We start from the raw sequence: 27,941 nt of genomic DNA on the forward strand, positions 1-27,941 counted from the left end.
ATTGTTTGACATCATCCTGTATGTGGCATGAATTTAGCTCCGGTTTCATGTGGTATCACATTCGGAAAACTACAGAGAAGACCCAAGTTTAAAAAAAGGAGAACACTGTAATTGAAAGAACCATGGCGAGCAATTACAGCGACAAGCGAAGAGCAGGAGGGATGAAGATAGAACAGGGTGGGTGAGATGAATAGATAAATGTCTAAAGAATGGCTATTTCAGTATCGTCAGCGCTCTGTTTCCACCTCCTGCGCCGCTCAGAGAGACACACTAACATCCTCTCCTGCAGTGAGGAGCCTGAGTCAGTCAGGATTTGTTTCAGACAAAGCTTTTGTGGATGTTTCCAAGGTGCTCTGTGAGTGGTTCACGCAATAAAAAAAAGAAAAGAAAAAGAAAAGCCCTGAGGTGTTCATTAGCCGAGGCCCCGGGGCCCTGAACGCCGCCCGCCGAGGCTCTAACTGCTGCGATGGCGAGGTTTAAACACAGAAGTCCCACAGTGATCGCTCTCGATTATGGAGAGGGAGGGAGAAGGCACTCGTAAACAAGCGTCTGATGTCCTGCAGACTCTCTACCGAAGTCCATCTGGAGACTTTAATTCTTCTCTGTTGAAGAGAGTTGCCAATATTTATCAGTGGATGTGCTCTCTGAAGAGCAGCTCTTAGTATTTTCCACGTCAAAGCACCAATAAAACCGCTTTTTAAACCAGAAACCTGCTGCAAGACAAAATGTTGTTTCAAAGTCTTGACTCTCTTACTCTTTTACAGAAGACAGAGAAGTGTAGACAGCTGAAATATTGAAGATTTACACTTTTGGCTAACTCTTAACTTACTATACGAACATTAAAACTAATGTTTCAAGACCAAGCGGCAACCTCCGTGGCTGTGAAGTGGAGCCAATGTACAAGTGCCGAAAACTGCAGTTCCTCAAACGTCCACTTGAGGCTGGCTACAGAACGAGTCAGTCTCCATAAGTCTCCATGTTAAAATGTCCAACTTCACAGCAGAAATAAACATGTTTACAGCCTGGTACAAAAAACAGTTTTGGTCTCTATAGCTAATTTCCCCGTTCATGTCAACTGTACTGAGGGTGAATGTTTATATAACTCACCTGTTCAAATTATATTAAGGCTTAAAGTTATGCAGAATTAATAGTGTGGATGCCTCAGAAGAAGCAGGACTACCAACGTGGACAGAGCCACAGATTTTGAGCTTCAAAATGACTCTTCAGAAACCTGTAGGTGATCTTCAGGTGTCTAAAAACAACAGATTTTTAACACATATACATGTTTTAAAGTACATTCCTTTATTTTACAATACAAATATAATAAGTAGAAATGATTTGGCAGGCAAACAACGAGTGAAAAGGGGGGAGGGGGGAGAGTCCCAGTGAAACGAATTCAGAACTTCATTGAGCAAAAAACAGCTTATTTAGCATTAACACAATCTTCAAAAAAAAAAAAAAAAAAAGCCACGTCTGTAATTTCCTCTCCACCATCTAGCCTCGATTAGTTCGTTATTAGGCACATAAGAGAGCTGCGGATTGAACTAACGTCACAGGCCAAACTAGAAACACAAAACATGACCTCTAAAACATAAAACCAGGAGATAGCTGGGGTGAATTGATGGCCCCTGTGTGGTTTATTCACTAATGATTATAGATATTTTATCCTTTGGTAACCTGCCTTCAAATGTGCATAGATCTTCGGATATGCCACGGTCTCACAGTAACGTTAAATGTGCATTAAATTACATGAGGAGAACTGTCAGTGTACATGTGTGTGACGTGAGAACGTGTGATGTGTGTAAACTAATATGTTTCTAAATTTCCAAGTAGATACGATAATCATTTCTGACGAAATCAACGATGACACAGTTGGCTATAAATAAAGGAAACACTTCCTCACCTGTTTATCTTCTCACAATAGACGGTGCGATGAAGATATTATAAATAACAAGAGAAGACAAAAACATGTGAAGCGTATTTTTTAAAAATGCTTTGACCTTTCTTCTTCCGCCGAGATTCCTGAAGAAACAGCAAGCTATGGCAGGGACTGCGAGTTCACGAAGCGAGCAAAAAAAAGTGATAAAAGCACCTGTACAAGGGCAGTATTGACATGGCAGAGCGAATGAGTGAGTACATGCAGAGTTATTAGGACTGCGGAGTGTTTAAATACGCGAGATTCAAAGGGGTTAACGGGCTGATATGGCTGCAGGCGATATTCACTGATGTCTCTCTGTTTGTGGCTTCATGCAAACCTCGCAGCGTTTGGACAAAGTTGCCTCCTTCACAAGGCCGGCGTTGTTTTTCTGTCAGTGTGACTGAAATAAAAAAATATCCAACATTCTGAGCTCAAAAATAAAATTTCTGTAAACAGAGTTTTCCTTCATTTGTTCCATGACAGCAACACAGGAGGCGTTATTCAGAACGTGGTCATGGTGGTTTCGAACGCCGCGTCGGAGAGCGCGCAGGGGGCTGTCACTCAAAGTCCTCCCCGGCGGTGGCGGCCTCCAACGCAGCAAGAGCCTCCGCCACCATTGAGTCTGTAACGCTCTGCACTTCCTCCTCCTCGTCCTCGCTCTTCATCACCGAGATCCCGCTCTCCATCGTGGAAATGTCTGAGGTCTTTGGCAGTCTGAGCTCGTCCCTGGTGTCGGCCGAGGACAGGCTGGTAGTGCTGGTGTGGATTTCCACCGACAGGACGCTACCCTCGTCCCCCGTGTCGCACGGGTACTCCGGCGTCCCTCCCACGCCCTCGTCTATCTCGTCTGCTGACAGGCTTTCGACGCCGATCACGCACTCGGTGATGGAGTTGTCCCACCCGTTCCTTGACGCCCGGTGTCCCCGCTCGGGGTAACTCGCCTGCTTCTCGTACTCCTGTATGTTTGGGTAAACGGGCACCTGGCTCGGACCCCTTTCCTGCAGCATCCATCTCGGCCCCAGAGCTTCCGGCTGGATGATGTACACCTCTGCAGGTGGTGCGCTCCCCTGCCTGTACACCTCCTTCATAGATGGCGCTGCATGCAGGTTGTGGTTGACGTGGTTATTGTCCACCTCTAGTTTCAGTGTGCTGTCGTTGGACTTGATGTAGCCCAGGTTGTGGATACCCTGCTTCTGGTTGTTGCTGCTGGGGGCGCTGCCTGAGAGGTGGTGGGATTGGTAGAGCGAGCTGCCTGCAGAGTCGGCCTTCGTCCCATCCACCGCCACTGAGGGGTCGTAGATGTAGCTGTGGGGGAAACAGACGGAAAGAAGGTGTCACTACTCGTGTTGAAGTTCAAAACCTTTGTTTGTCCCAGAGGGACCCAGGGAGTTGAGTCGTGATGTTAGTTTTGACTAAAGGTTGTCTGAAGCAGGCGTGGAGATAAAATGGATTCTGCCGTCTTTAACAACAGTTTGTCGCATAGACAGACTTTTCTGCTGAGTGCCAAAATTACGACTGACTTTCATCACCCTTGTTAATGAGTTTCAGTATTTGAGGTCGGGAGACGTGTCAAAGTCATTAAAGATCTGTCAAGCAGCAACTTTGGCGAGCTTCGGGAGACTTTTCTTACTCAGTAAATCTGTATTCCTATCAGAGGTTATCTTATCGTCAATTATGATGCCCAAAGACTCAACGATCATAACATCTCTTTCGGTAATTATATTGTTTGTAATGTCAGGAGTTGAGTGGTAACGTTCTTGGTTTTTGTCACATTAATTTCTAAGTGATTTTAAACAGGACCGACAGGTTTTCTCTAATTGTATCATTGTATATTTTTAGCAGTTAGTGTCATAGCTTCAGGGATGTTGTTGGACAAATATCTCAACAACTGTTGGATGGATTGCCATGAAACTTGGTGAAGACATTCATGGTTCTAGTAAAACTTGGTGCAGATATTTAGGATGAACTGTAAGATCTTTGGTTGATGGACTAAACTCTGGTACTCTACCTGTTGTGTCCTGGCTTTGTTTATTTACACACACCTTACACACAGACACACGGCACCACAAAACCCTGCAGCACTTTGCCTTCGTCTTGTTGTGTTTGGGATTGTTGCTCAAACAAAATAATTTGTTGTCTGGAAACTTCACATTAAATGTAATAAAAACATCTGTAGTTTATTTCAGAAAACACAAATAACTTTCAATCAAAGCTGCTATCAAGACACGAAGAAGGAAACATCTGCGATATATTTTTACATTTCTAAAAGAGTCAGAGTTATATTTGACGTCACGATTTGATTTCCTGGATCAGTGTGGCGGCAGACAGAGACAACTATTTCTGTCTGTCTGACGGGGCTGCAGGAGTCAGATGTTTCTGTAGCAATCAATGAAGACGGCATCATATATTGTACACTGACTGCACCGACAGTGATACTTCATTGTGTAGTCGATGCACCTTTCTAAATGCCACAGTTGCGTCTGAGACGTTCGTGCACTCGATGTTTTACGCAGACTGCATCTAGGCAGGCTGTGGTAAAGTCTGCGCTGCTTATGTGAATGTCAGATATATATTATGCAGACTGTTGTTGGAAGGGAAGGACAGGGAGGTGTACACAGACCTCTGGCTGTACTTTAAATACTAAAACACTGACTTCTGCTTTTGTTTGTGCTGAAACAGACACAGATGCACACAGCACACAAACACATATTTGTTTGCATCTCAAGAGGTTCCATGGTTACATTTGCTCTTATTCTGACCTTGAGGCTGCAATATTAACATTAAAATATCAAAGAGTACAGCCCGACCCATGCTGGATATTTAAAAAGGGACATGGCATTTCTGTATGTCAGTTTCTCGTTATTTATTGGCTGTATTGATCTACATCAATATGAACTTTGAGGCATGTACTGCGTAAAAGACAGGATGTCATAGCTGACAAGGTTGGAGAGTAATGAGAAAATAAAGAAAAGTGAAGCAAAGTGAAGTCAAACACTGCAAACCACGATAACAACATTTAAAGGAATAAGCAGTTAGCCTAGCTACGCTAAGGCTAAGAATAATGCTAAGGCTAAGGCTAAGAATAATGCTAAGGTTAAGGCTATCTGTTTCCATGTGCTTCTAGTCTGTATGCTAAGGCTAAGGCTAAGAATAATGCTAAGGTTAAGGTTAAGAATAATGCTAAGGCTAAGGCTAAGAATAATGCTAAGGTTAAGACTATCTGTTTCCATGTGCTTCTAGTCTGTATGCTAAGGCTAAGGCTAAGAATAATGCTATGGCTAAGAATAATGCTAAGGCTATCTGTTTCCATGTGCTTCTAGTCTGTATGCTAAGGCTAAGGCTAAGAATAATGCTAAGGCTAAGAATAATGCTAAGGCTAAGGTTAAGAATAATGCTAAGGCTAAGGCTAAGAATAATGTTAAGGCTAAAGCTCAGGCTAAGGCTAACTGTTTCCTGGCTCTAGCTACTTGAGGCACAAATATAAGATTGGTATGGATCCTCCAATATTACTGACCCTCAGAAAGAAATCAAATAACCATATTTCTCCACGATTAACAGCTGCTCTTAGATGATAGCTTAATTAGCATCATGCTGTCTTGTTTTTATACAGAGGAAGGTAATGATTCCTTTCATTTCTTTATTTATTCCACTGATATTCAGCAACAGATTTTCACCTGGATTTCACCTCCTGTGAACAGACACAGATCACCACAGTTTACAGTTAAAAGGTCTTCTTCGTGATAACAGCTCAGAAAAAAACATTCAGTAATAGAAACTGGAACATAATCAGCAGCCCATTTGTCTTTTTTTCTCCTTTCAGAGAGAGAGAGAGACACACAAATGATAATAAACGCAAATGTATTCACATTCTGTTTTCTCATTTTGTTGAAGAAAAACTGAAAATAATAATGAGGCCCAGTTATGCCACAGAGTTCAGCTCATTAAGATGAGTGACAAACACTAAATATAGAGGGGGCATAAGAGTTTCCATTCTCAATCGGATAAAGCTACATTATTTTAGCACTTGATGTGATGTATTTCTTGTTTCTCTCTTGAACTCGTCTCCGAAATTAGTTTCTGCTGTTGTGATGTCTCAGTTCCTCGTAGGACGGTCGATAAAGGTCTTAGCATGCTCATTATGTAAAAGGTATGATGTGTTTCTTGACCTCAGCTCTTCATTACAACTTCATCCAGACTCAATCCAACAACTAGTTTGACTTCCGAGTCCAAAACAAGACACCACCCCTCACTGGCTTCCCATCCAACAACAACAACAAGGCTTACAAAGTTAAGCTGTTATATTAAAGGTTAACTTCACTCACTGCAACCAGAAGCCGCAAAACTGGATACAGATTCAGACTCAGCACAGTTGTCATGAACGGGGGAAATTATCTATATCTAACAGTTTTTTGTACCAGGCTGTAAACATGTTTATTTCTGCTGTGAAGTTGGACATTTGAACATGGGGACTTATGGAGACTGAGTCGGTCTGTAGCCAGCCTCAAGTGGGCGTTTGAGGAACTGAAGTTTCACAGTTGCAGAGGTTGCCACTTGGTTGCACCACACAAACTAGTTCTAATGTAGAGATTAGACACAATAAACTTCCAGTTGCAGTTATTATATTAAAGGTTAACTTCTGTATTTTTCCCCCCATGTTTTTGGGTTTGTTGTGTGACAAGAAATTTTAAAATTGGTCCATTTTTGAGCAACAGAAGCTGGAAAACTGTCTGTCAAAGTACGGTACATCCACTACATAGACAGATACATAAATATTATTGTATACATGAACAGGATCCCTACAGAGAAAGACAGCCAGACTAGTAATGACTATCTGATACCTCAGTTTGTAGGATTTTCTTCCAAAGGCATAGGATCGCTGTCTGTCTCACACACACACACACACACACACACACACACACACACACACACACACACACACACACACACACCTTGACAGGTATTAGGAGTGTTGGCAGGGGGGCTTCATTGTGTGGACGGTGTAACAGGCTGCCAGACATCGCCTGCTGCGAGAGTCATGTTTTTCATCTCGTCTTCCTTTCATTTGTTTTCTCCTCCACCCTGCGAGCCTCGTAACCCCAGCAGAGCTCCCTCCATCTCGCACCTCTCCAGGTGCCTCGGCTCCTCCTCCCTCCCTCCTTGTCTCTGTTTCTGCGTCACTGTAATGTAGCTGCAGCTTGCTAATCTACTATGCCTTTGCACTTGACTTCCCCTTGATTTGATCGCCTTCAAGCCTTCAAGCCTCAAGCTTTTTTCCGTCTATCGTCTGAATCGTCACTCCTCCCTCCTGCCTCCTCCTCCTCCTCCTCCTTCGTTCTAAACTTGTCCTCTTCACTCTTGTTTTCTATTTTGGCTCTGCATCTCACTGCTCTGCATTCATGTGCTCAGAATTAAGACGATAACGTGACCGGACGTATTGATTGATTCAATAGCAGCCTTCCTCCCCTCCTGTTAAGCAGACACACACAACCCATCACCCGCCTACATACATTTATAGTCACAATCTAACACACACACACCCTCTCTCTCTCACCCTGCATCCTCCCCTCCGTCTCCCTTCACAGTGGAAAGCCGAGAAAATGAATGTTTTCCATTTCTCTTGCCACCGCTGTGTCCCGGCTGCCAAGGTGAAATTTGAAGCTTTCAGAAAAAAAAAGAAAAAAGCCAGACACACACACACACACACACACACGCAAGGTGTTTTATAAAATAAAATTAAAAAAAAGACCAATGATTCATAAAGCTGGACAAAAAGCTGCGTGAGAGAATAAAAACTGTATTTTTATTTCTTCACTTTGCATCTCCGAGCTGTATTCAGAGAGCACACTCAAACTTGTTGCTGCAATTTGATTTGGTTCATGGAGACAAAACAGCCACAAACAGACAGACATAATCTACACTTTGGGTACATTTTCTATAGAAAAGACCATTTTATGCTGACTTGTAGCACAAAAAGCCTCACAGAAAGAGAAAAGCAGAAGCTCCAGCAGCATTGAGTTCAGATTTTAATACCAAAACAGCATCTTTGCATATAAGTAGGTGCGATTTGATTCTATGGAGTTTCCTGCTTTGCTCTCTCTCTGTCGGGATTCCCTCTCTGCTTTAGGTTTTGTTTATATCAAAAGGTTTTTCTAGGAAGATAAGTCACTATTTGCATATGTTCTAACTTCGGATCACGTTGTTTACTGCAGCAGGTGAAGTCAAATACTGACGAAGTTACAGGAGCTTCTTTGAGCCGACATCCCTTCAGCATGTGAGTGCAAGACAGACTGACTTTAGGTTTAAGATGATTATATTAGTGATCATTAGGGCACATTCGGACAGGATCAGGCGCTGCGGTGGGTGTGTCTATTTAAAACAATCAGAAAATAACTTTTTATTTCACTGATTAACCGGCTTTATCGATGCCTCGCGCTCATTCGCTGTCTATGTCTCTAGACTCGCTCTCTGTATTTCAAACCATCGGACGCAAACCAGCGTGGAGCCAGACTCCATGAAATAATCAACAGAGTATCAGAGTTTAGTCCATGAATAGATAGTCTCAGTTTCAGAGACATTTCAGGCTAACTGGGGAGGTTTTGTCCCGATCTGTGTGTCTGATTGGCGGCCGCAGTGTGACGTCGGGCTGCTAAACTTCTCCGCCGCAGGTCGCTGTGTTTTTTCGACGCACTACGCCACTCAAATGGAAAAACCTGCATTTTCGTCGCAGCACGGGATCCTTTGAATGTGGCTTTAGATTTATTTAACGCAAGGCAAATCAAAAAGTGTAAAATGACTCTTAACTGTTGTATTTCCTATGACGTTTAAAGTAAATATTTAACATATGAACAGAGTTAATGCTGTCACGCTCAGTTGGTTTGCCTTTGTAGGACATAAAACACCAAAAACATCATCCAGTAAGATGTTTATTTACCCTTCAGCTAGTTCATGTAACGTAGTTACACTCTGTCTTAATTGGTTCCATGTCTCATTACTAATTCTCCTGTCATTTCAGATCCACCTTTCTTCCATGCAATCAGCTCATTTCCCTCACCTGGTTTTCTCCGCCCATCTCCTCACCTGCAGTCCATTTGCTCATTAGCCCCTCAGCTTATATATGCTAGTCCATTTCTACTTGATCCCTGCCAGATTGTCTTGCGTAGTTTTTGCCATACTCTCCAGTAATTCCAGTTTTGACTGAGCAAATTGATCTTCCCTTAAACTTGTCTGTCTCAGAGTCATGCTTTTGGGTTCTCCTTGTCAGTACCAGCAAACGTGACAGTTCATTTGAATCACACTGAGTCCTTAAGTCTTAATGTTTGTTTTTTATGGATTTTCAATGAAATATACCAAGAAAGTTACAGCTTAAAAATGCATCAGGAGAAAGCTAAAATTAACTTCTGATCACGTCCCAGAGTGTAAATAATTAAAGAACAATATGTGCGTGGGTCTTTAGTTCAATTTAATTCCACCAGTTTTTCAAAATTAAATAAACACTAAAGCAAATCCGGCTTTAAAGAAAATAAAACCGACCTCCGGGAGTGTCAGCCAGCTGATACCGAAGCCGTAGTGTTGACCCAGTAACCTACTCGCCCACCCTGCCAAACCCCAAACGCCGCTAAGCCCAGAAATGTGACACTCCAGACAATTAGGGAGGTATGTGTGTGTCACAAGCGTTCACATGTGTGTCTTTGACATGGGAAAGAAAAGAAAAGTGTGGAGGGGGGAGGATTACGACTCTGGTATGCGAATCGCAGCGTGCCCTTTCATTAATCTGCAATCAAAATCTCGTTTCCCGGCCCTGTTCTGTCTCCTCGTTCACCTCAAAAAGCACACCGATGTCGAGCCCTGACAACGATGCCTTGTAGGCTTTTAATGAATAGACAGTCCTGCAAAGAAATACAGTAACCAAGGGTGATGGCTATTGGCATATTGACTCACAGTTCGTACAAAGAGCCCACGTGAGACTGAGAGTGTAGACGTATTATAAATGGACCTCTCACTATCTGCATGAAACAAGACAAGAAATCATTATGTGGCCAAGGAGACATTTGAAGTAGACCTGCAGATAAGGAGATCTACAGTGAGAGGTTGTTACTGAGGAGGTGAACATGTTTTAACTATTTAAATGATTCATGTCACGGTGAATGTAAGAGTTTACAGCTAACATGCGGATTGAATTGTTACAATGTTTACCGTGTTTATCACAAGCAGAAGCCAATGCAGAAAACGTCAGTTCCTCAAACGTCCACTTAAAGTCAGTCTCCATAAGTCCCCATGTTCAAATGTCCAACTTCACAGCAGAAATAAACATGTTTACAGCCTGGTACAAAAAACAGTTTTGGTCTCTATAGCTAATTTCCTTGTTCATGACAACTGTACTGAGGCTGAATGTTTAACAAACCTTCCTGTTAAAATTATAATAAGGCTTAAAGTTATGCATAATTAACAGCGTGGACTCTTGGGTGCTGTTACAGATGGCTTGTTTGAGCAACCAGGTGTCATTCAGCTCGTCTCAGCTCAGCACAGATAAGTCTTTCCCGAATTTTAGCAGAGGCAGGACTACCAAGACCACCACACTCCTGTGTGTGACGTCACGGATACTACCTCTACATTTATACTGTCAACATTTGCTAATTAGCATATTAAGTACAGCGAAGGCTCACAGTAATTGGCTTTTACAGGCGTTTTGACACAAAGCAAAGTGTTGAACAAATCCAATTTAAACTTACAGCTTGTCTTCAGTTACTTCAAGACGCTATTAGTCAAAACTGGAGGATTTATAATTGAGGCTCTGAAACAAAGACCACTTCTAATAACGTCATAAAAATATTTAATTTCCTTTTTAGTCCTCAGTATTTAAACAGAGGATTAGAGGGTGTCGTCGTTTGTTGTACAGATTGTGATTTTGAGGGTATATAAATAAGACATAAAAATAAAATATATTTAGTTTTCTGACATTTTACACAATCAACTGATTAACAAAAAACAAATAGACAATAATCAGTGATTGCAGACACACAATGAACATGATTAAGCTTGTTAAAGGGTAATTCACCCAAATTATTATTAACTAATTATTTCTTCAGTATAACTTTTGACAGTAAAGTCGGTGTGTGGCAACGTTTCTGGAAATGATTTATTTTAATATCTTGAGGTAAATAGTTGATTTAATTTAATTTGGGTGAACCAACCCTTTAAATCAATGACAACAAAGTGATTGTAAGATTGTGTAAAACTAGAAAAGTGATACGTAACAAACAAACAGGAAGACGTAATGACTGCAGAGCCAGACACACTTCTCACCTTTTTATCATCCTGCAGCATTGGCACCCCATTTGGCCAGCTGTGTCGTGGAGCTGTGGAGGGACATTAAGAAACCAATTAAACTTTAATCACACAAACACCGTCCGACTGAGGCGGGCGCAGGCAAAATCGAAAGCGACAAAACTTCTTTGAAAACACGCACGTATCGCTTTCAGCCGGTGACATATCAACATCGAACGTCTGCGCTGGCTCATAAAGCAAAGGTTACAGTTGGCTCCGCAGACACGTGTCTGCACAAAGACGCCAACACACTCTGACGGAGTCACAGACCGCTATCGATCGGTCAGTTCACCACCTCTGACATGTGAGTGGTTTTTAAATGAGGACTTTTTTCAGGCGCTCTCTTGAAGATTCCATCTCATAAGTCAAGTTTTTGCTTTGCCCTTGGTCTTGACGGTGTTTGGACACGAGGATGAAAACTCTGTCTGCCTCAAGCACCGATAAAGATGTTATTGCCATCCATCACTGTGTGTGTGTGTGTGTGTGTGTGTGTGTGTGTGTGTGTGTCTCTATGAGCAGGATGGGAGTGACCTTTTCTCTCCTGGTGGTGCGTTTCTCCAGGCTTTGGCATTTCATTGCCGGGTAAATAATTAATCACTGAGTCTTGAATGGGATTTGTCTGCAAGCGAAGGAGAAAGAGAGAGCGACAAAGGTAGAGGACACAGTATCTCTTTGTGGACTAAAAGGAAGGATGTGTGCCCACAAGACAAAAACTGTTTCTATTCTTAACCTTAACTCTCTGACCCTTCAGGTGAGACTTTAAACAGTTTTGATGCAGCTTGATGAAAAGCAAACAACAAGATTGCATGAAAAAGTTGATGTTGATTCTATTAAGGATGTAAATCTATAAAAATGAGTCACAATTTCACTTTAAAAAAAGACAAAGTAGTTACTTCAAACAGGTGGACACTAGTTTTTACCAGATGTTACATTACTGCTTTAATTGGGGACTATTTTCAGCTGTGGTACACATTTGTTGCTCTAATGAGTATTAACAACCCTCATTTTAAGATAATTACTTCACAGGATATTTCCATTTTAGCTCAAACACTTAACAACGTTTGACTTTGAACAGAAAATTTGTCATAAAATTATGATTCATGTACATTCATCCTAAAGATAAATAATCCGTGGGGTGAAAAACCCAGTACCGATACCGACCATAATCATTTGACAAAGCCCGTGCCTGGCCGGGCCCTGTGGGCTGAGGCCTGACAACCAGACGCTCACCGGTGGACGGCAAAGCTCTTAATTTTCCAGACCATCTATGATCCAACCCTCACCTCTAGCCATGAGCTTTGGGTAGCAAGCAGAAGAATGAGATTGTGGATTCAAACGGCTGAAATGAGCTTCCTCCACCGGGTGGACGGGATCAGCCTTAGCTCGGAATAGAGCTGCTGAACCTTCACGTTAAAGGAGCCAGCTGAGATGGTTTGGGGATCTGATTAAGGCGCCTTCCTTTGGAAGTGTTCCAGGCTTGTTCAACTAGGAAGAGACCCTAGGGCAGACCCAGAACTAGCTGGAGGGACTTTATAGACCATTTAGCCTGGGAACGCTTCGAGATCTCCCAGAAGGAGCTGGAATGTGTTGTCCTGCTAAACCAAACCCCAGATCAGTGGAAGAAAATAGATGGATGGATGGATCGTTTGATAATTTTTAAGCATATTTCCAACAGTTTTATGTCTGTGTGTTGTGTATTACTGCTTTCAGGGAATAAATCTTTTTCTGGCAGCAGTTTGACCAGATTTTTCCGTAGGTTGAGGACCCTGACGTTGTGGTTCATGGACATTTTGTAGTCAGTTCTGCACCATTGAACGCCGCTCTAAACTGCTCTGATTTCGAATGGTTTACATTTTGTTCACTTGATCTAAAGAACACGTCACATGTTTTTAATCTTTTAGGACAATAATGGAGCTGTACAGTACAAGAAGATAAGACTAAGGTATATCAGGCTTTGGTAACACTGACAATACTTATAGTACTTATCATTTCATTGTAGATTTTGGTCTTTTTGTGGGATCTGTCACCAATAAGATGAATACAGGATGTGTCATAGCTCCTGTATAGCTCACCAGTTTGTATCCATTATTCCTGCAACTTTTCAACATGCGGCAAAGCCAGGCAACTATGATGTAACAAGCTTCATTTCTGCAGTGGGACTTCATACATCTTTGTGCAAAGTCCTGGAGGGAACGAGCAAACGCTCCAGGTGGGCTCTGCTTGGGGGATTGATAGAAAGAATGCATGTGGGACCAACATGACGTACAGCACTCCTCGTGTTAGCATGCAAAAAGAAAACAGGCCCTACTGAGTTATATAATATTACCAACTAGGCTATAAATCCAGGACCACCATAGACAGGTCACATTTTTTCATAAAAGGCTGTATTATTTGTGCAAAAGCAACAAAGCATGACTTGGCTATCCCAAGGCGTCTAATTATTCCTCTACAGGTCTGCTGCTGTGCGCCAGGACATAAAAAGAGTCCAACAGAGGTGGGTGTAGTCACCGAGGATGCAGACGGTTTGGACAAATCTCATGAGTACAATCCTTTTGAGTCTTTGAGTACCCTCTGTTCTCTCTGCCTTCTTTATAGAAACAATCTCTTTTGATCTGAGGCGGGTTTGACATGGACACGGTCGTAAAATTTCCATTATTACCTATTCTTAGCTCAATCACAATAATATTTAATATACAGAACTTAAAACACAAACATGTCGAGACCACATGAAGCAGATTAATGTTCTTTACCTCCTGGCTACCAATTGCTTTCGCCAAAACATTAGCTGCAGCTGGCTGATAAACGTTATCAGTATTACTTGTTTGTCCTTCATTCTCCACCGCTGCCATCCCTCTTTTTTCACCTCGTTTATCAACCACATCACAATTACTGGATTTTCCAAAGAAACTCCAGGTGCTGACATTTTGTGATAGTTAGGCTATGTAGCAATAATAGCCCTGGACCTGTCTACCTAAAGTTACTGACGATTGTTCTTCCGAGAGGATCTACCTAAACCAGTCCTCACACACTGTCGCACCCTTTTCCACGGGCTTATGGAACTACCAATCTACGATTAACAACCAATTTCATTGCAGCCAATACCAACCATCTTTGCTCTCACTGAGACTTGGATTGAACCAGACAACACTGCCCGTTCATCTGGTCAAGGAGGTCCAACAAATAGAAATTCACTCCGCTGTTGCATTACACCAATTATGTCACATTCAAATACCAAGCTGGATGGTTTTATGGATGAGCTAGACACCCTGTTGTCCTCCATCCCTGACCATGATCTTCGCTTGCTCGTCCTGGGTGACATATTTACTTAGGCTCTCCAGATGCAGCAGTTAGATTTAATCCCTCTGCTCATTGAGCTCCACTGGATACGTAAATTCACATCACCACTGCTTACCTACAAAGGAGTCTCTGGTTGCCCTCATACAGGCTTATGTTACCTCAAGACCGTTGCGTTCCTCCAATGAACGACGCCTGGCTGTGCCTTCGTTCACTCAGGGCAATCCAAACTTTTCTCATCCGTTGTTCCCCATTAGTGGAACGTCCCACCAGTTCCTGCCAGATCAGGGACGTCCTTCTCTACCTTCATAAAACTCCTGAAGACCTCCAGCTCTTCAGAGAGTACCTCCTCTGCTAACACTACAAACAACATGATAAATCGATCCCCTTCTACAGCTGTCACAGTACTTATTGCTGCACTAACATGTCCTTGTTGCACTGTACCATGATTGTTTCCCTTTTTGTAAGTCACTTTGGATAAAGCATCAGCTAAATGACTAGAAACTACCATGCCAAATACAATCCAGACCGGCTGAGAGGCCCAGTGGTTCAACAGGCTTAACATTGAGGACCATGTTTTATAGAAGCGTCCCTTATCTTCCAGGTGGGGAAGCAAAAGAGGAGGTAATTTCCCAACAGGCATTGTCGCATAAGTCCCAGAACGCTGAAGTCACTATCAGCCGACTCTTACAATTACTAGTCACATTCAAGCAGGTCAATAATCTTCTGACAAGCTCCAACTCTCAATCCTCCGATCGCTTATGCTGATTTCTCCCACTGCCACCACCAGCTTCCTTCGCCTCCTGTTTTTCTTGTTCTGCGGTGGCATTTCTTGCCTTGTGCATTATGTATATTCCATATCTCAGTGACATGTGTCTACTGCTTTCTGGTCTCTATGCCCTTGGGGGTTGTTTTAATGTGCTTTCCCCGGAGCCTTGCGAGCTGCATGGATTCATTCTGGGAGCATCTTGAAGCTCAGAGCCTCCTCCTCTGCCAAATACAACTGCCTATTTGTAGCAATAAATGGTCCTAAACCCTTTGACATGATTGTTTCTGAATTGTTATGAATTAATTATGAGTATGAATAAGTTAAGTTCCTTCCTGGCAACATGTTTTCACTCCAGATAAAAACACTGTGACAGAGCATGGATTAGTAAGTGTTGTGACAGGGGGCTCCTTAAGCAATAACTTACCTCATCTTAAAAATATGGTAATAGTTAAAGCCATATTTTAATTAAAACTGTTTTAATTAAAATTTCATTACTGAACACACACATGAAATTAGATCTTCCTGGCTGCCTGTAAATGCTAAACGATGATTGCTTCACCAACCAAATTAATAGTTGAAGCTGCATTAATACATGTTTCTACTATCAAAGCAGTGGTGCTATCTGTTGTGCATTGTGCATTCGGTTGTTAACGGTTTTATGGTCATTTCTCATAATTAAATGTCAGAGAATAAATTACATTATTGAATCTTTTTGGGTTTTTGCTTAAAAACATGACTTAAATGATGATGATTCATTTTCCGTTGGTCAACCCACAGATTAATTGACAAATTGTATCAACTCTGGTCTCTTCTTTTTAATGCTTTTTAATTCTACAGTATATGAAGATCGGCTGAATCCATATATTACATACAATATGGTGAAAAGAAACCTGTATGTTCATCACACAAGATCTACGTTTTGTTGTTTTGTTAACTGCTGTTATATTTCTTCTATATAAAGGTGAGGTTTTGGGTATTTGCAGTACTATTTGGCCGAATGTGGCTGACAACACTTGGGACACGCAGTACTAATGGGAACAAACCAACAAGAGTCATAGAGATGAAGAGATCAAGATGGTACGTCATGAGCTGTTCACTCTTACCCCTGAAGTCAAACCTCATGACTTTCCCTCTCATGTGTCAAATCATGGGGATTCAACAATCTTTGGAAAAGCCCAAGGCTGGAAAACAAGGTTGTGTTCAGTAAAACTGGACATTAATTTGCCACAGCGATGATCTTACATAAGTCTGTCATACGTATTATGCATACGCATTAGATAAAACAGTGCTCAAAGTTCAAAATTTAAAGATTATGTAACTTTTTAGTCATTAGTGCATGTTTACTCGACTATTGGCTGCTGTTATACGAGAAGTATTCGGGAAATGTTTTCTGTAAATTGGTATTTCATGTAAAACATGTGGTAAACACATTTTAATAAATACAAATATGTTCAATTAAATGCTTTGAATTACACAAATTCAAGATGTTTTTATTCCTTGACACCATAAAAGTGTGATTTATTGTTAAATATGCATTGTGTCATGGGTTTTGGCTGACTTCTAACATCTTTGGAGGACACACCATCGGACAGGCTGATTAATGGTTGGCTGACTGGGTCGGAAAAAGCTGGTTTGCATCGGCATGGAGTTGGGTTGCACATTTGCAAGGCAAAAACTGACTCTGAGTTGACTGACAATGTGATTGTAGTGTTACCTGCCTCAGGCTACCCATTCTGCTTCTGGTCAGCGGAAACGGCTCACAGTCGAAGGGGAACCCGTCCTGCAGGCCATCGTAGCCTGAGGAGCTAATATGGGACCATGAGTAACTAGCTAGTTCATCACTGTTCTGATAACTGAGTGACGTTAAAAGTCAAAGACAACTCCCAAGAGCTGCTTTAAAGTAAATTACAAGGCAAACATGACTAACAAGGCAGGCTGATGTATGTTCTGGTTCCAGTTAGTCTACTTGCAGCAGTCATCTTTGGCACACTGTGTTCGCAGAGTAAATATCTTTAGATACACAAAGACAAGTGGAAAAACAAGGAAACGGCGTGCTACTGCGGTGAACACCCATGAATATCCATTAGTGCTGTGTGTCATGAGCTTAATCTTTGATCAGATATCTGAACCTGTGGTTTTTTTCTTCATCAATCAATCCACTGTTTGGTTTATAACATCCTAAAATAGAGTAAGAAATGCCCATTTCGTAAAGCCCAATCTTTTAGATTGCTTTCTTAATTTGAACATTTTCAGTGTGCCATTACATAAGAATCGAACAGGAGAGGGACTTAAATGATTATCAAAATTGTTTCTAATTCCATTTCTATTTCAACAAAGAGCCAGAACAAAACAAGAAATGTGACACTTTATTGGGTATTTGATGACAACTGATGTATAATTTCATGCCTTGATTAAATAGTCAATAGGAGAGAGATGACTGGAATTGAGGTCAGGACCACCACAGAGACTCATTTAGATGTTTCTAATCCACAACAACTGTATTATTTATTTAACTATCTTTATGTCTCCAATGTAGAAACCAAGTAGCAACCTCCTGAGCTGTAAAGTGAAGCCAGTGCTGCAGTTCCTCAAACGTCCACTTGAGGCTGGCTACAGAAGTGAGTCAATCTCCATAAGTCCCCATGTTCAAATGTCTAACTTCACAGCAGAAATAAACATGTTTACAGCCTGGTACAAAAAACAGTTTTGGTCTCTTTAGATAGTTTCCCCATTCATGACAACTGTACTGAGGGTGAATTTTTATATAATTCACCCGTTCAAATTATAATAAGGCTTAAAGTTATGCACAATTATCAGTGTGGCCGCTTTGATAGTGAGTGACGTCACATATACACTGTCCATTCTTTTTATGTCAGTGTTTACAACCTACAAGTCCATTTTGCTGCTAATACCTCCAATAAAAGTTTAAATGCAGGACTTTTCTATGCATTAAGGATGTAAATCTACTAGTGCTGTCAAAATTAACGCGTTAATTTTGTCGATTAATTTTAAAGAATTAACGCGTTAAAAAAAATTAACGCAATTAACGCGGTTTTGTTTACTTCCGGTGGCGGCCGCCATTTTGGATGTGGCAAAGTAGAGCTTTGTTTTCCAGATATATTAGTGTGTGTGTGACTGTGTGTATAAGAGGCATTAACTTAAAGCCCTCATGGTGACTGCGCCCTGGGCGGTCGCCCACATTGCCCATAGCCAAAACCGGCCCTGCTTGTATTAGTTTACGGGCAGATCTGCCACATCCAATATGGCGGACACGTTAACGTATCGCAGCAACGGACCAACCTGCTCAGTGAGGCACTATGTATATATGTCTATGATCCATCCTACCTAAAGGAAGAGTCTGTGGTGTAAAGATGGATAAGGACGGACTTTTAGGGGGAACATTTCATTTTAAAAAGTTGCCCGACGGCTCGTTGGACAAAAACAAGGCAATTTGCACAGTTTGCAAAGCCGAATTTAAATTCCACAGAAGTAACACGACTTTAACATATCACCTCAAAGCAAAACACCCAGTCTACACTACAGGAGTGTGGCACTCCTCAGTATATTTCCTCATTCTGGCTTTTTTCTGTTTGCACTGTGCATATGTGCACCTTAAGCCAATAAAATGAATTAATCTAAATATGCTTTCTCTGTGTTTATTCTACATTCATTTGATCATTTTACATACATAAATATTCATTATAAGCTTCAGTCTCAGAAAAATGCATTTAATTTATTGATACATTTATTGATAGATTAATCGCGATTAATTACAGAAATTTTTGCGATTAATTAGTTAATTTTTTTTAATCGATTGACAGCCCTAAAATCTACACATGAATACACCTGGCGCATTATGTCATTGAGTATAATGTTAGGTTTGATATGCTAGAAGTGTTTAAGCACACCAGAGGATTCATGGGAAACCTGTCAGTAATGAGGATTTAGTTTCTCTCTCTTGCCTCTTCACAGTAACCAACAGCACGTGATTCATATCAGAAAATCCAACTGACCAATCCTGTTGTTCCCCTGGAGACTTTCCAAAGTCATAATGAGATCAGGGATTCAATCTGTGCATCAAATGACTATCATTCATTCAGATATTGGCCATTGTTGGCAATAGCAGTGCTTTATCTGCTCCCTGTGCCGTTCAATATATTATATATTGCTCCTGTTTTTTATGACAGGGAAGATTGTAGGACGATTACTGAAGGGGAGAGATATTTCAGCGCTGGCAGCTTGGCAGAGCTCCCCCCTTTTTTTTTTTCCACTTTCTGAGTTTTACTCAGAGGAAAATGAAACATTTCATCTTGGAGAAACAGGTGCAATAAAAGTGAGATTGCTGTAGAGTGTCCCCTAAATGTGGACTGCGATTGAAATCCAGGGGATACCCACGGATGTGGCAGTCAAAGCCATTTTTGAAAGATTGCTGCCGGTGGAAAAATTTCATCCGGAAAGATAAGGCTTGAAATAATTCTTCCTCTGGAAAGAGTCCAGTTGAAATTGATTTTACCTGTTGAGAGTTTTGTTGGAAAACAGAGTTACTCTGTGTACAACAATAGAAAAAGTGACTCTTACTCTATGAAATGAGGACATGAGAAAAGGAGAAAACACATGATGTCTTGTTTTTAAGGTTACCTGGGTAATTACCCTGTTGATAAGATAAATACACGGGGTTTGACAGCATTGTAGCCAATCCTAATCCTTTTAAATCTCTTATAAAATCTTAATTAGGTTTAACTTTAGGGAACTAAAGATAAAAATAAATGCAAAGATCCAGTTAGTGGAGGCAGTAAGCCTTCCTGTTGTGTTTAATGTGGGGAATCACCCCACTTACAAACTATACATAGCTTTTACTGTAGCATCACTGCTGATTTCAACCAAAAGCTTCACACTTTAGGGAAAGCACTCTTTATTTTAGGTGAGGTGGGACGCCTCCACTACAAAATGAGATTCGAAAATGAATGTTTACTTTCATGTACAATCATGAACAGGATAAGATATTAAATGGTAAATGTGAGTGACCCCACTTACTTCAACTAGTTGATCTAAGTACTGTATTGGATTAGTTAGAAGTTGGCAAGATTAGCTCAATGATTTTGCAGGATGAGTCACCACTCTGTCTGCGTTGCTGAACTACAGCAACGGTCCAAAAGTCACTGCACCCCGCCAAGAAATAGTCCAGCACAAAATGCTCTGGTAAAACTACAGTGTCTGACTTTTAAAGATATTTTTATAGATCAAACAAACAAAGATGCAGCATGTTAATTTGTGAGCTTTAGAGCTGTTTCCAGTCTTTGTGCTGAGATCATCGCCGAGCTGTAGCTTCATATTTAACCATCAAACACAAGAGTGGTATCGATCTTCTCATCAAATCTGGGATTTTTTTTATTTATTGGGAGCTGGATCCAGAACAAAACTCTACTACAGTTTCACAAACTAGTTGATGATCTACATACTGATCTGGAATTAGCTGGAATAAGTTGACATAAGCAGCTAATTGATTTTTTGCAAGATGAGTCACCACTCTGTCGGTCTTGTTGAACTACAGTAACCCACAGAAACAGTCCCAAAGTCACTGCACCCCGCCAAGAAATAGTCCAGCACAAAATGCTCTGGTAAAACTACAGTGTCTGGCTTTTAAAGATATTTTTATAGATCAAATAAACAAAGATGCAATGTGTTAATCTGTGAGCTTTAGAGGCGTTTGTAGGCAACACATTAGACAGAGTTAGGCTAACTGTTCCCACCTGTTTCCAGTCTTTGTGCTCCTTGCTGTAGCTTTATATTTAGCCGACAAACATGAGACTGGATTTGATCTTGTCATCTAATTCTGTTTCTTTAAGAAATCTGTGTGTTTACTGCTAACAGGGAACTGGATCCAGAACAAAACTTCATCTGAACTATTGACTGTTAAACATCTTAGTCATCCTGTGTGTTTAGAGATTTTAAACTTTTCCAGTGTTATTCAGTTTTACATGTGGGCCCCCGTTTGGTGAAATGTCAAGAAACGCAGCAAAAAAAAAAGAAGGCTGCAGGCTATTAAACATAAATCTAAACAAAAGGATATGAGTGGAACATTTTGAGGCAGATTTAATGTCAGAAAAATACATTTAACTACTGTAGGTGTTAAATCTGCGATAGTTCCTGTAGTGATTTGATCTGCAGCCTCAAAATACACCGTGTAGTCCATGAGATAGTCTTCCCTCATGCTGAATATCTGATAGCAGCTGTTTTTGTTGTTTCTTTGGACGACTGAAATCTATCCACAACCATTTCTGTATAACTGGGTTTGAGTTGCTGGTCTAAACACTACACATACCAACATTATAAAACTAAATACAGGTAGCCCGAGCTCTAGAGACAAAAACAGAGAGCTTGAATAACATCAAGAGCAGATCATGAAAATCCCTTTTCTCTTATCTACTGACAGTAACCGAATGCACATTCACAGGGTGCTTGCCTGAGGTGTAGATATGAACATTTCTCTGGAGGGTCTCTGGTGAACTTCTCAACAAAGGAGGCGAGTCTTCCGCAGACAAGACCCCGCTGTTGCAACATAGCTCGGTCACTTGATAGACCTATGAAAAGGTCGGCTTATGTAAGCTGTGTGTTACATTATAAAGTCATAATAATTTATACTCTGGGTGGTCAGAGTGTGTGTGTGTGTGTGTGTGTGTGTGTGTGTGTGTGTGTGAAGGGAGATCATGTTCATGTGGGAGAGGTGTGGTGACGGAAAAGTGGGCTAACTGGTCTGACACCCATCTGACTGTCTGTTGTTTTTGTCTGTTGTTCTTTTATTCCGACAGTATGCAAACGTTTCGTCACATCTTTGCGTCTCGTAATTTGAACTTTTCATTAGTGTGCCGTCGAGATAATGCAGACGGAAACGTGTCGTGAATTCCCATCGCTGCAATAAATGTGCACGTTTGGTATTTTAAAAGAGGGAATCCTCTTTTATTCTCTAATTCCAGTTTCTCAAATGTGACAACTTGCTGCTTTTATCTGTTTTTTATCACTTAAACTGAATGTATTTATATCTTCCACTGTTGGTTGGACAAAACAAGCAATTTAAAGATGTCACCTTGGGCTCTGGGAGAATGTTTCTTCATCTGTTCATGGAGAAAATAATCTGCAGATTAATAATTAATGAAAATAACTGTAACTCGCAGCTCCCAGACTTATCTACGACTGCAGTCTGTGTTGTTTTCTAAGTGAAAACAGGCTTTTCAAGGATTATTTGTCATAGTTTTCTATGAGTCATGGCTTTTACCATATTGGAGACTGATCTGTGGTGCTACTAACGTGCTGTTTTTCCTATGCAGCCTTTATAGAAGCAAAATCTGTCAATCTTCAACAGAGCGTGATGAGTCTCAGGATGAAATAAGTGTGGTGTGCCATCAGAATGGGGGCTGCGATGTTCAGAAAGCCATGAAGAGGAGGAGGAACATGTTCTGCACATGATCAATCAATAAGTCAGTCAACAGAAAAGTATCAGGCTCAAGCTTCTTCCCATTGTGAATATTTGGTTATTTTCTTAGCCCTGCACTACTCAGAGAAAACAAGCAATGACGATGACGAAGCAGATTATAAATGTTATATATGTTTAAACACAACAAACTTCTTGGTTGAAGTCAAGCGGCAACCTCTGTGGCTGTGAAGTCTCAAAATCTGCAGTTCCTCAAACGTCCACTTGAGTCAGTCTCCATAAGTCCCCATGTTCAAATGTCCAACTTCACAGCAGAAATAAATATGTTTACAGCCTGGTACAAAAAACAGTTTTGGTCTCTATAGCTAATTTTTCCGTTCATGACAACTGTACTGAGTCTGAATTTTTGAATTCTCACATATACTTTATAGATAATTAAATATTTGGACTGAATGACAGCCTAATGGAATATTTTGAAAGGTCCAACAAATGGTTATCTTGCCTGATTTTACTATTTCTGGAGCTTTCAACTGTATTTCAAGAACAGAACAGTGAAAGCTCTGGGAACAGCTACCCAAGAACCATGTGTGTATTAGCCATGAGCCACTAAACTTAATTTTAAGGAATTAATGTTGACTGATTATCTAATAATAATATGGTTTTTCGACTAATCTCTGATATGTGTATATATTTATATATATTTTTTTGTCCTCATCTGCAGCCAAGTCCATTTTATCAAGCCCGAAACCGGCTTTTATCTCACATACTGCATGTTCTCATTAAACATAAAGTAAAACTGAAAACAAAGCAATTATTGGCAGGATTTCCTTGTAGTCATCAGCGCCCCGTGTGACCCTGTGCATTTCTGTGCTGCGGCATTCGATAAGGTTGGTCAATTTAGGCCCTCTTATCAACTCTGTGGCTTTTAAAATCCAGCTGAAATGTCAATACACGGTTTTAAAGCCTGTGCGGTGACACACGCACACACACACACAAAAAGAGAAATTACAGTCTCACCCACTGCTTTATCCAGCTTTTAATAACCTGCATATACAGTAGATGAGATAACCTTCCACACCTGATAACGCTTCCCATAAATGAGCTGGCGCTGTTCATCCGACTGACGTTATTGTGTAACTTTTTCAATTACGGCTCGCACAAAGAGCACCAAAGTGCTGTTAAATATCTGCTATTAAACATAAAAATGTAATCAAAACACGACTCAGCTTTTTATTCGAGCGGTCGACACGCGTGACCTTGGCTGATTTGAATGAGACAGGTGTGACTAGGTATGTGTATCCATGGCGAGTTGTCACGGCGACCTCGTTAGAGCGGGGGGACAATCTATATTTTATTTTTACGTTATTGAAATGTCTGCCGCTGCTTTTTTAATTTAAACTACGACTCTGCAGGTCAATCAGGCGACCTCGGCGTGTGTGTAATAATATGATGTGCTCTCTCCAAACACCTTTTTTCCCACACGGCCTTGGGCAGCAGTCTGCTGAAAACAAGTCCTGTCTCCTCTCTATTACCCAGCAGCCCACATTTATCAATAGCTGTACCCTCCTCGCTCCTCGCACTGCAAACACTGCTGATGTTTTTCCTCCCGTGGATCCTCCTGACCCAGGAGCTCTCGGTTTGTACTTTAGCAGGTAAACAAGCCTACGGAGAGCCTGAGAAGAATGCACTTTTAAACACTACAGGGCAAGTGATAGGTAAAAAAGAGAGTAAACAACCTCACCAAGTAGATTTAAAACGCTGTTTTCACAAAAATCTGCTTTGTTTCTTTTGATATCATATCCAGGTTTGATACTTCTAATAATTATAGGTTGTTTCAGTTTAAACACAGAGCTACTTCTCTGTAATTAGGTTTATCTGTGAAATTTTCATTTTTAATCTACCTATTCTCTTCAAATGTCTTGTTTTGTCCGACCAACCCTCCAGATAACCTAAAGATCAATTTAAAATAATTTAAAATACAGAAAAGCAGCAGATCAGAGATGCTGTAACAAGATAATATTTTCAATTTTTGATTGATTAAACATCTTTAACAATAAATCAACTAAGTCTTTTTAAACTAATCGACTAATTTTCTCTGAATCAAGATGAAAACAATCTTCTCTGGGAGTTATTTAGATTATTTTATAGCTGCCAGTAAGGATTCATTTCATGATACAGTAGATTAATCAATTATTACTCTGACTAGTCGATAAAATGATAAAAAATAGTAACACCTGAGACCAATTACACTATAAAGAATGGACGTCGTATCCGTGACGTCACCCATAGGTTTCCGAATCGGCAAGGACGTGGATCGACTCAGTCCAGTTGTCATGAACGGGGAAATTAGCTATAGAGACCAAAACAGATTTTTGTACCAGGCTGTAAACATGTTTATTTCTGCTGTGAAGTTGGACATTTGAACATGGGGACTTATGGAGACTGACTCGTACTGTAGCCAGCCTCAAGTGGACTTTTGAGGAACTGCAGTTTTTGGCTTCACTTCAGTCATGGAGGTTGGAGGTTGCCGCTTGGCTGAGACCAGACATGATGCCAGTTTACATTAATTAAACTGATCAGAACTGTTTTGATTTGACTCACTGACTAAGCGTCTAATCAGTCGATTACTATTATTACTTTATTTATTTTTTGATTTGATCATCAGGACGAAATTAATGATTCATATTCCTTAGAAGTTTGTCATTTTTAAAAGAACCCAAATACTAATAAAATATTTCATTATGACATGAAATGTAAACAAGAAAGCAACCTTCACTAATTGTGACACTGGAATAATCAGGTATAATGTTTGTTTGAACAACGGCCTCATTTACAAGTCTAAAAATGAACTGTGTGTCTGTATGACATATAAAACATATAAAAACTAGTACTGCTTTGGTGACAGTCATCTAATATTAAGGTATTTTTATTGAACTCAACAACAACACATAGTGTACCTTTTTAAAACAAAGAACGCCATCAGCACAATCTATTTTCCAGACCATTATGTCAACAACAGCACTGAGCTCTGTTCTCATGTTTATATCCTGTTTCAGGCCGAGTCATGTGGCAGGAGCAGCCTAAGTGCAAAGCAAACTCTAGACCTTGGGCGAAATATTATTTGCATACGCTTGCTTTGTCTAATGTGCTGCCACATGGGCGGAGTCTGCCACCAAAGGTAAGAGAAATGGACTTTGCAAACCACAGCTTAGCATCCTGTATAAATCAACTGTCACATTGTCGTAAATCTCGCCCGCCCGGAGCTAAAAACAGGTCAGAAAACAATCATGGAGTTTTAAGAGACACGTTGATGTATGTACACGGCTATTAACACGATGTTTGAGAGCGCTGTGTATGACGAACGACAGACGTGAGCAGTCTGGGGCTCAAACATCAAGTTTGTGAGTGGCCCGGGGCTGAGCGAGGCTACGTGTTAGATGTGCAAACAAAGCCCAAGGCCGTGCACATGAGTTCAGGTCGGAGTGAGTCAAGACCACTCCTCCTCCACTCCATCCCAACAAAGAACAAACCTCCCCAATAACAGCCGTCCACTCACTCATTAACTTCACCTGCACATGCTCAAGGTGTGATGGAAACTTTCAGCTCGTTCCCATACTGTGTGTCACATATACAGTACAGTGTGTGTGTCATAATGAAACTGAAGAGGTTTAGTTTTGTTTTACACAAAGACACACTATACACGTGCAGAATTATTTAAACAGGCTAAATTAAGCTCACATTCGACTGGAGCTGAAATAATTAGTCAATTAATCAATTATAGATCAATATAACTTTAGCTGGGTCACTTTTAAAGCAAAAAAAAGGTAAAAATTCTCTTTCCGGCTTCTTAAATGTGAAGATTTGTGTCTTGTCTTTCTTTTATATTGTTGTAAACTGAATATCTTTTTGATTTGTGGACAAAAAGTCGACATTTTACAGACAAATCATGAACTAACTGATCAATAAATACACATGTTTGACAAGAAACAATCAAGAATCAAAAACTTGGTTTGACATTTTACGGCTCTATGTTAATACAGAATTAATAAATTAGGTTTACATTTGACTGGAGCTGAAATATTTAGTCAATTAATCGATTATAGATCAATGTAAAAAAACATCTGGCAGGTCACTTTTAAAGCAAAAATGCTTCTTTTCTTTCTTTTACATTACTACATTACAGATAATGGATGGCTACGACGGGCATTCGTTAAACTTTACAGACAAAACAATGAATTAAGTGTCCGATAAATACATAATTCATCAATAATAAACAAATTTAAAAACTTAAGACATGGTTGGATGTTTTACAGGCTGTATGTTAATAAAACATACTGAATAAAACTAATAATAAACTATAAATAAGGTATATTTGTTTCAGTTCAGTTTGGGTTATGGCCAGCCATAGTCTATATATAATGTTGTATGTAATCATATAATTAGTTTGCACAGGTGTGCCATTAGGTGTAACAGGTGTGCTCACAAAAATGAGTTTCTGCTTTCTCATACTTATATATTTTAATTTACCTTGACAGCACTGTGACGTGCATGAATTACTGCTGAAACTACAACATTCAGTGACATCATCATCAGGTTATTGTCGCTTTGTTTGAGAAGCTGCTCGCGCCATATGTCTGCTCACCTGTCGGAGCCGCGTGAACAAACGTTTAATAACGCACCTGTAACACTTTACACACTCTGAAGTCATTTTAAAGGTTTCATTTGAACAGAAAAGCAGCTTTAAAGTCGAACAAAGCCAAGCAAAACGTTGTTTATGAACCTACCTGTCGTGCTAAGCGAAGGTGTGGCACTTTGCCCCAGGTATCAGAAATGCACGGAGAACTTCAGTTGTCATTTAAGTTGTTTCACTTCCCGCTCCTTCTTCACTGAGGAGAAATGAGACACAAAGTAGAAAGAGTAGAGGCTCCATGCAAGGTTTTCTGCTCGGCAGGACTTCCTCCTTCAGGTCTGAGTTGTTGTGGAAGAGTTTCCCCCCCTCGGTGACTGCACGGTCCCATGTCTCCTGTTTGAACAGCGGTCTGCTGATGGGTAGTTAGGCTGGGAAACTAGTGGACCATCGTGAAGCTGCGCACAGTGAGCTGCAGCAGCTTCCTGTCGGGACTTTAAAAAATAAAGCGTCACATTTAATTATGATTCATTATATTCAACTTTATTTCTGGCCCAAAGTGTTTCACAGAGCAGAGTAA

General features: G+C 40.6%; 1 protein-coding gene across 1 annotated transcript; it reads right to left on the reverse strand.

Moving 5' to 3' along the window:
* Window positions 1-1,279: 1,279 nt before the first annotated feature.
* On the reverse strand, window positions 1,280-27,936 carry zgc:194930 (uncharacterized). The gene is made up of 3 exons (XM_027288217.1): window positions 27,519-27,936; window positions 11,222-11,274; window positions 1,280-3,223 (listed from the first exon to the last, which is right to left on the reverse strand). The coding sequence occupies exons 2-3, from the start codon at window positions 11,251-11,253 to the stop codon at window positions 2,476-2,478; spliced, it is 780 nt and encodes a 259-aa protein (XP_027144018.1). The 5' UTR covers window positions 11,254-11,274; window positions 27,519-27,936; the 3' UTR covers window positions 1,280-2,475.
* Window positions 27,937-27,941: the final 5 nt, after the last annotated feature.

The sequence above is a fragment of the Larimichthys crocea genome, chromosome XIV, assembly GCF_000972845.2.
Source record: "Larimichthys crocea isolate SSNF chromosome XIV, L_crocea_2.0, whole genome shotgun sequence".
Lineage (NCBI taxonomy): Eukaryota > Metazoa > Chordata > Actinopteri > Sciaenidae > Larimichthys > Larimichthys crocea.

Bases quoted from the DNA above. Each gene is read 5' to 3' on its own strand.
- zgc:194930 (XM_027288217.1), bottom strand. From the start codon at position 11,253: ATGGGGTGCCAATGCTGCAGGATGATAAAAAG. The intron at 3,224-11,221 runs GTGAGAAGTGTG...TTTCCCCCACAG, and splicing joins TGCTGCAGGATGATAAAAAG to CTACATCTACGACCCCTCAG.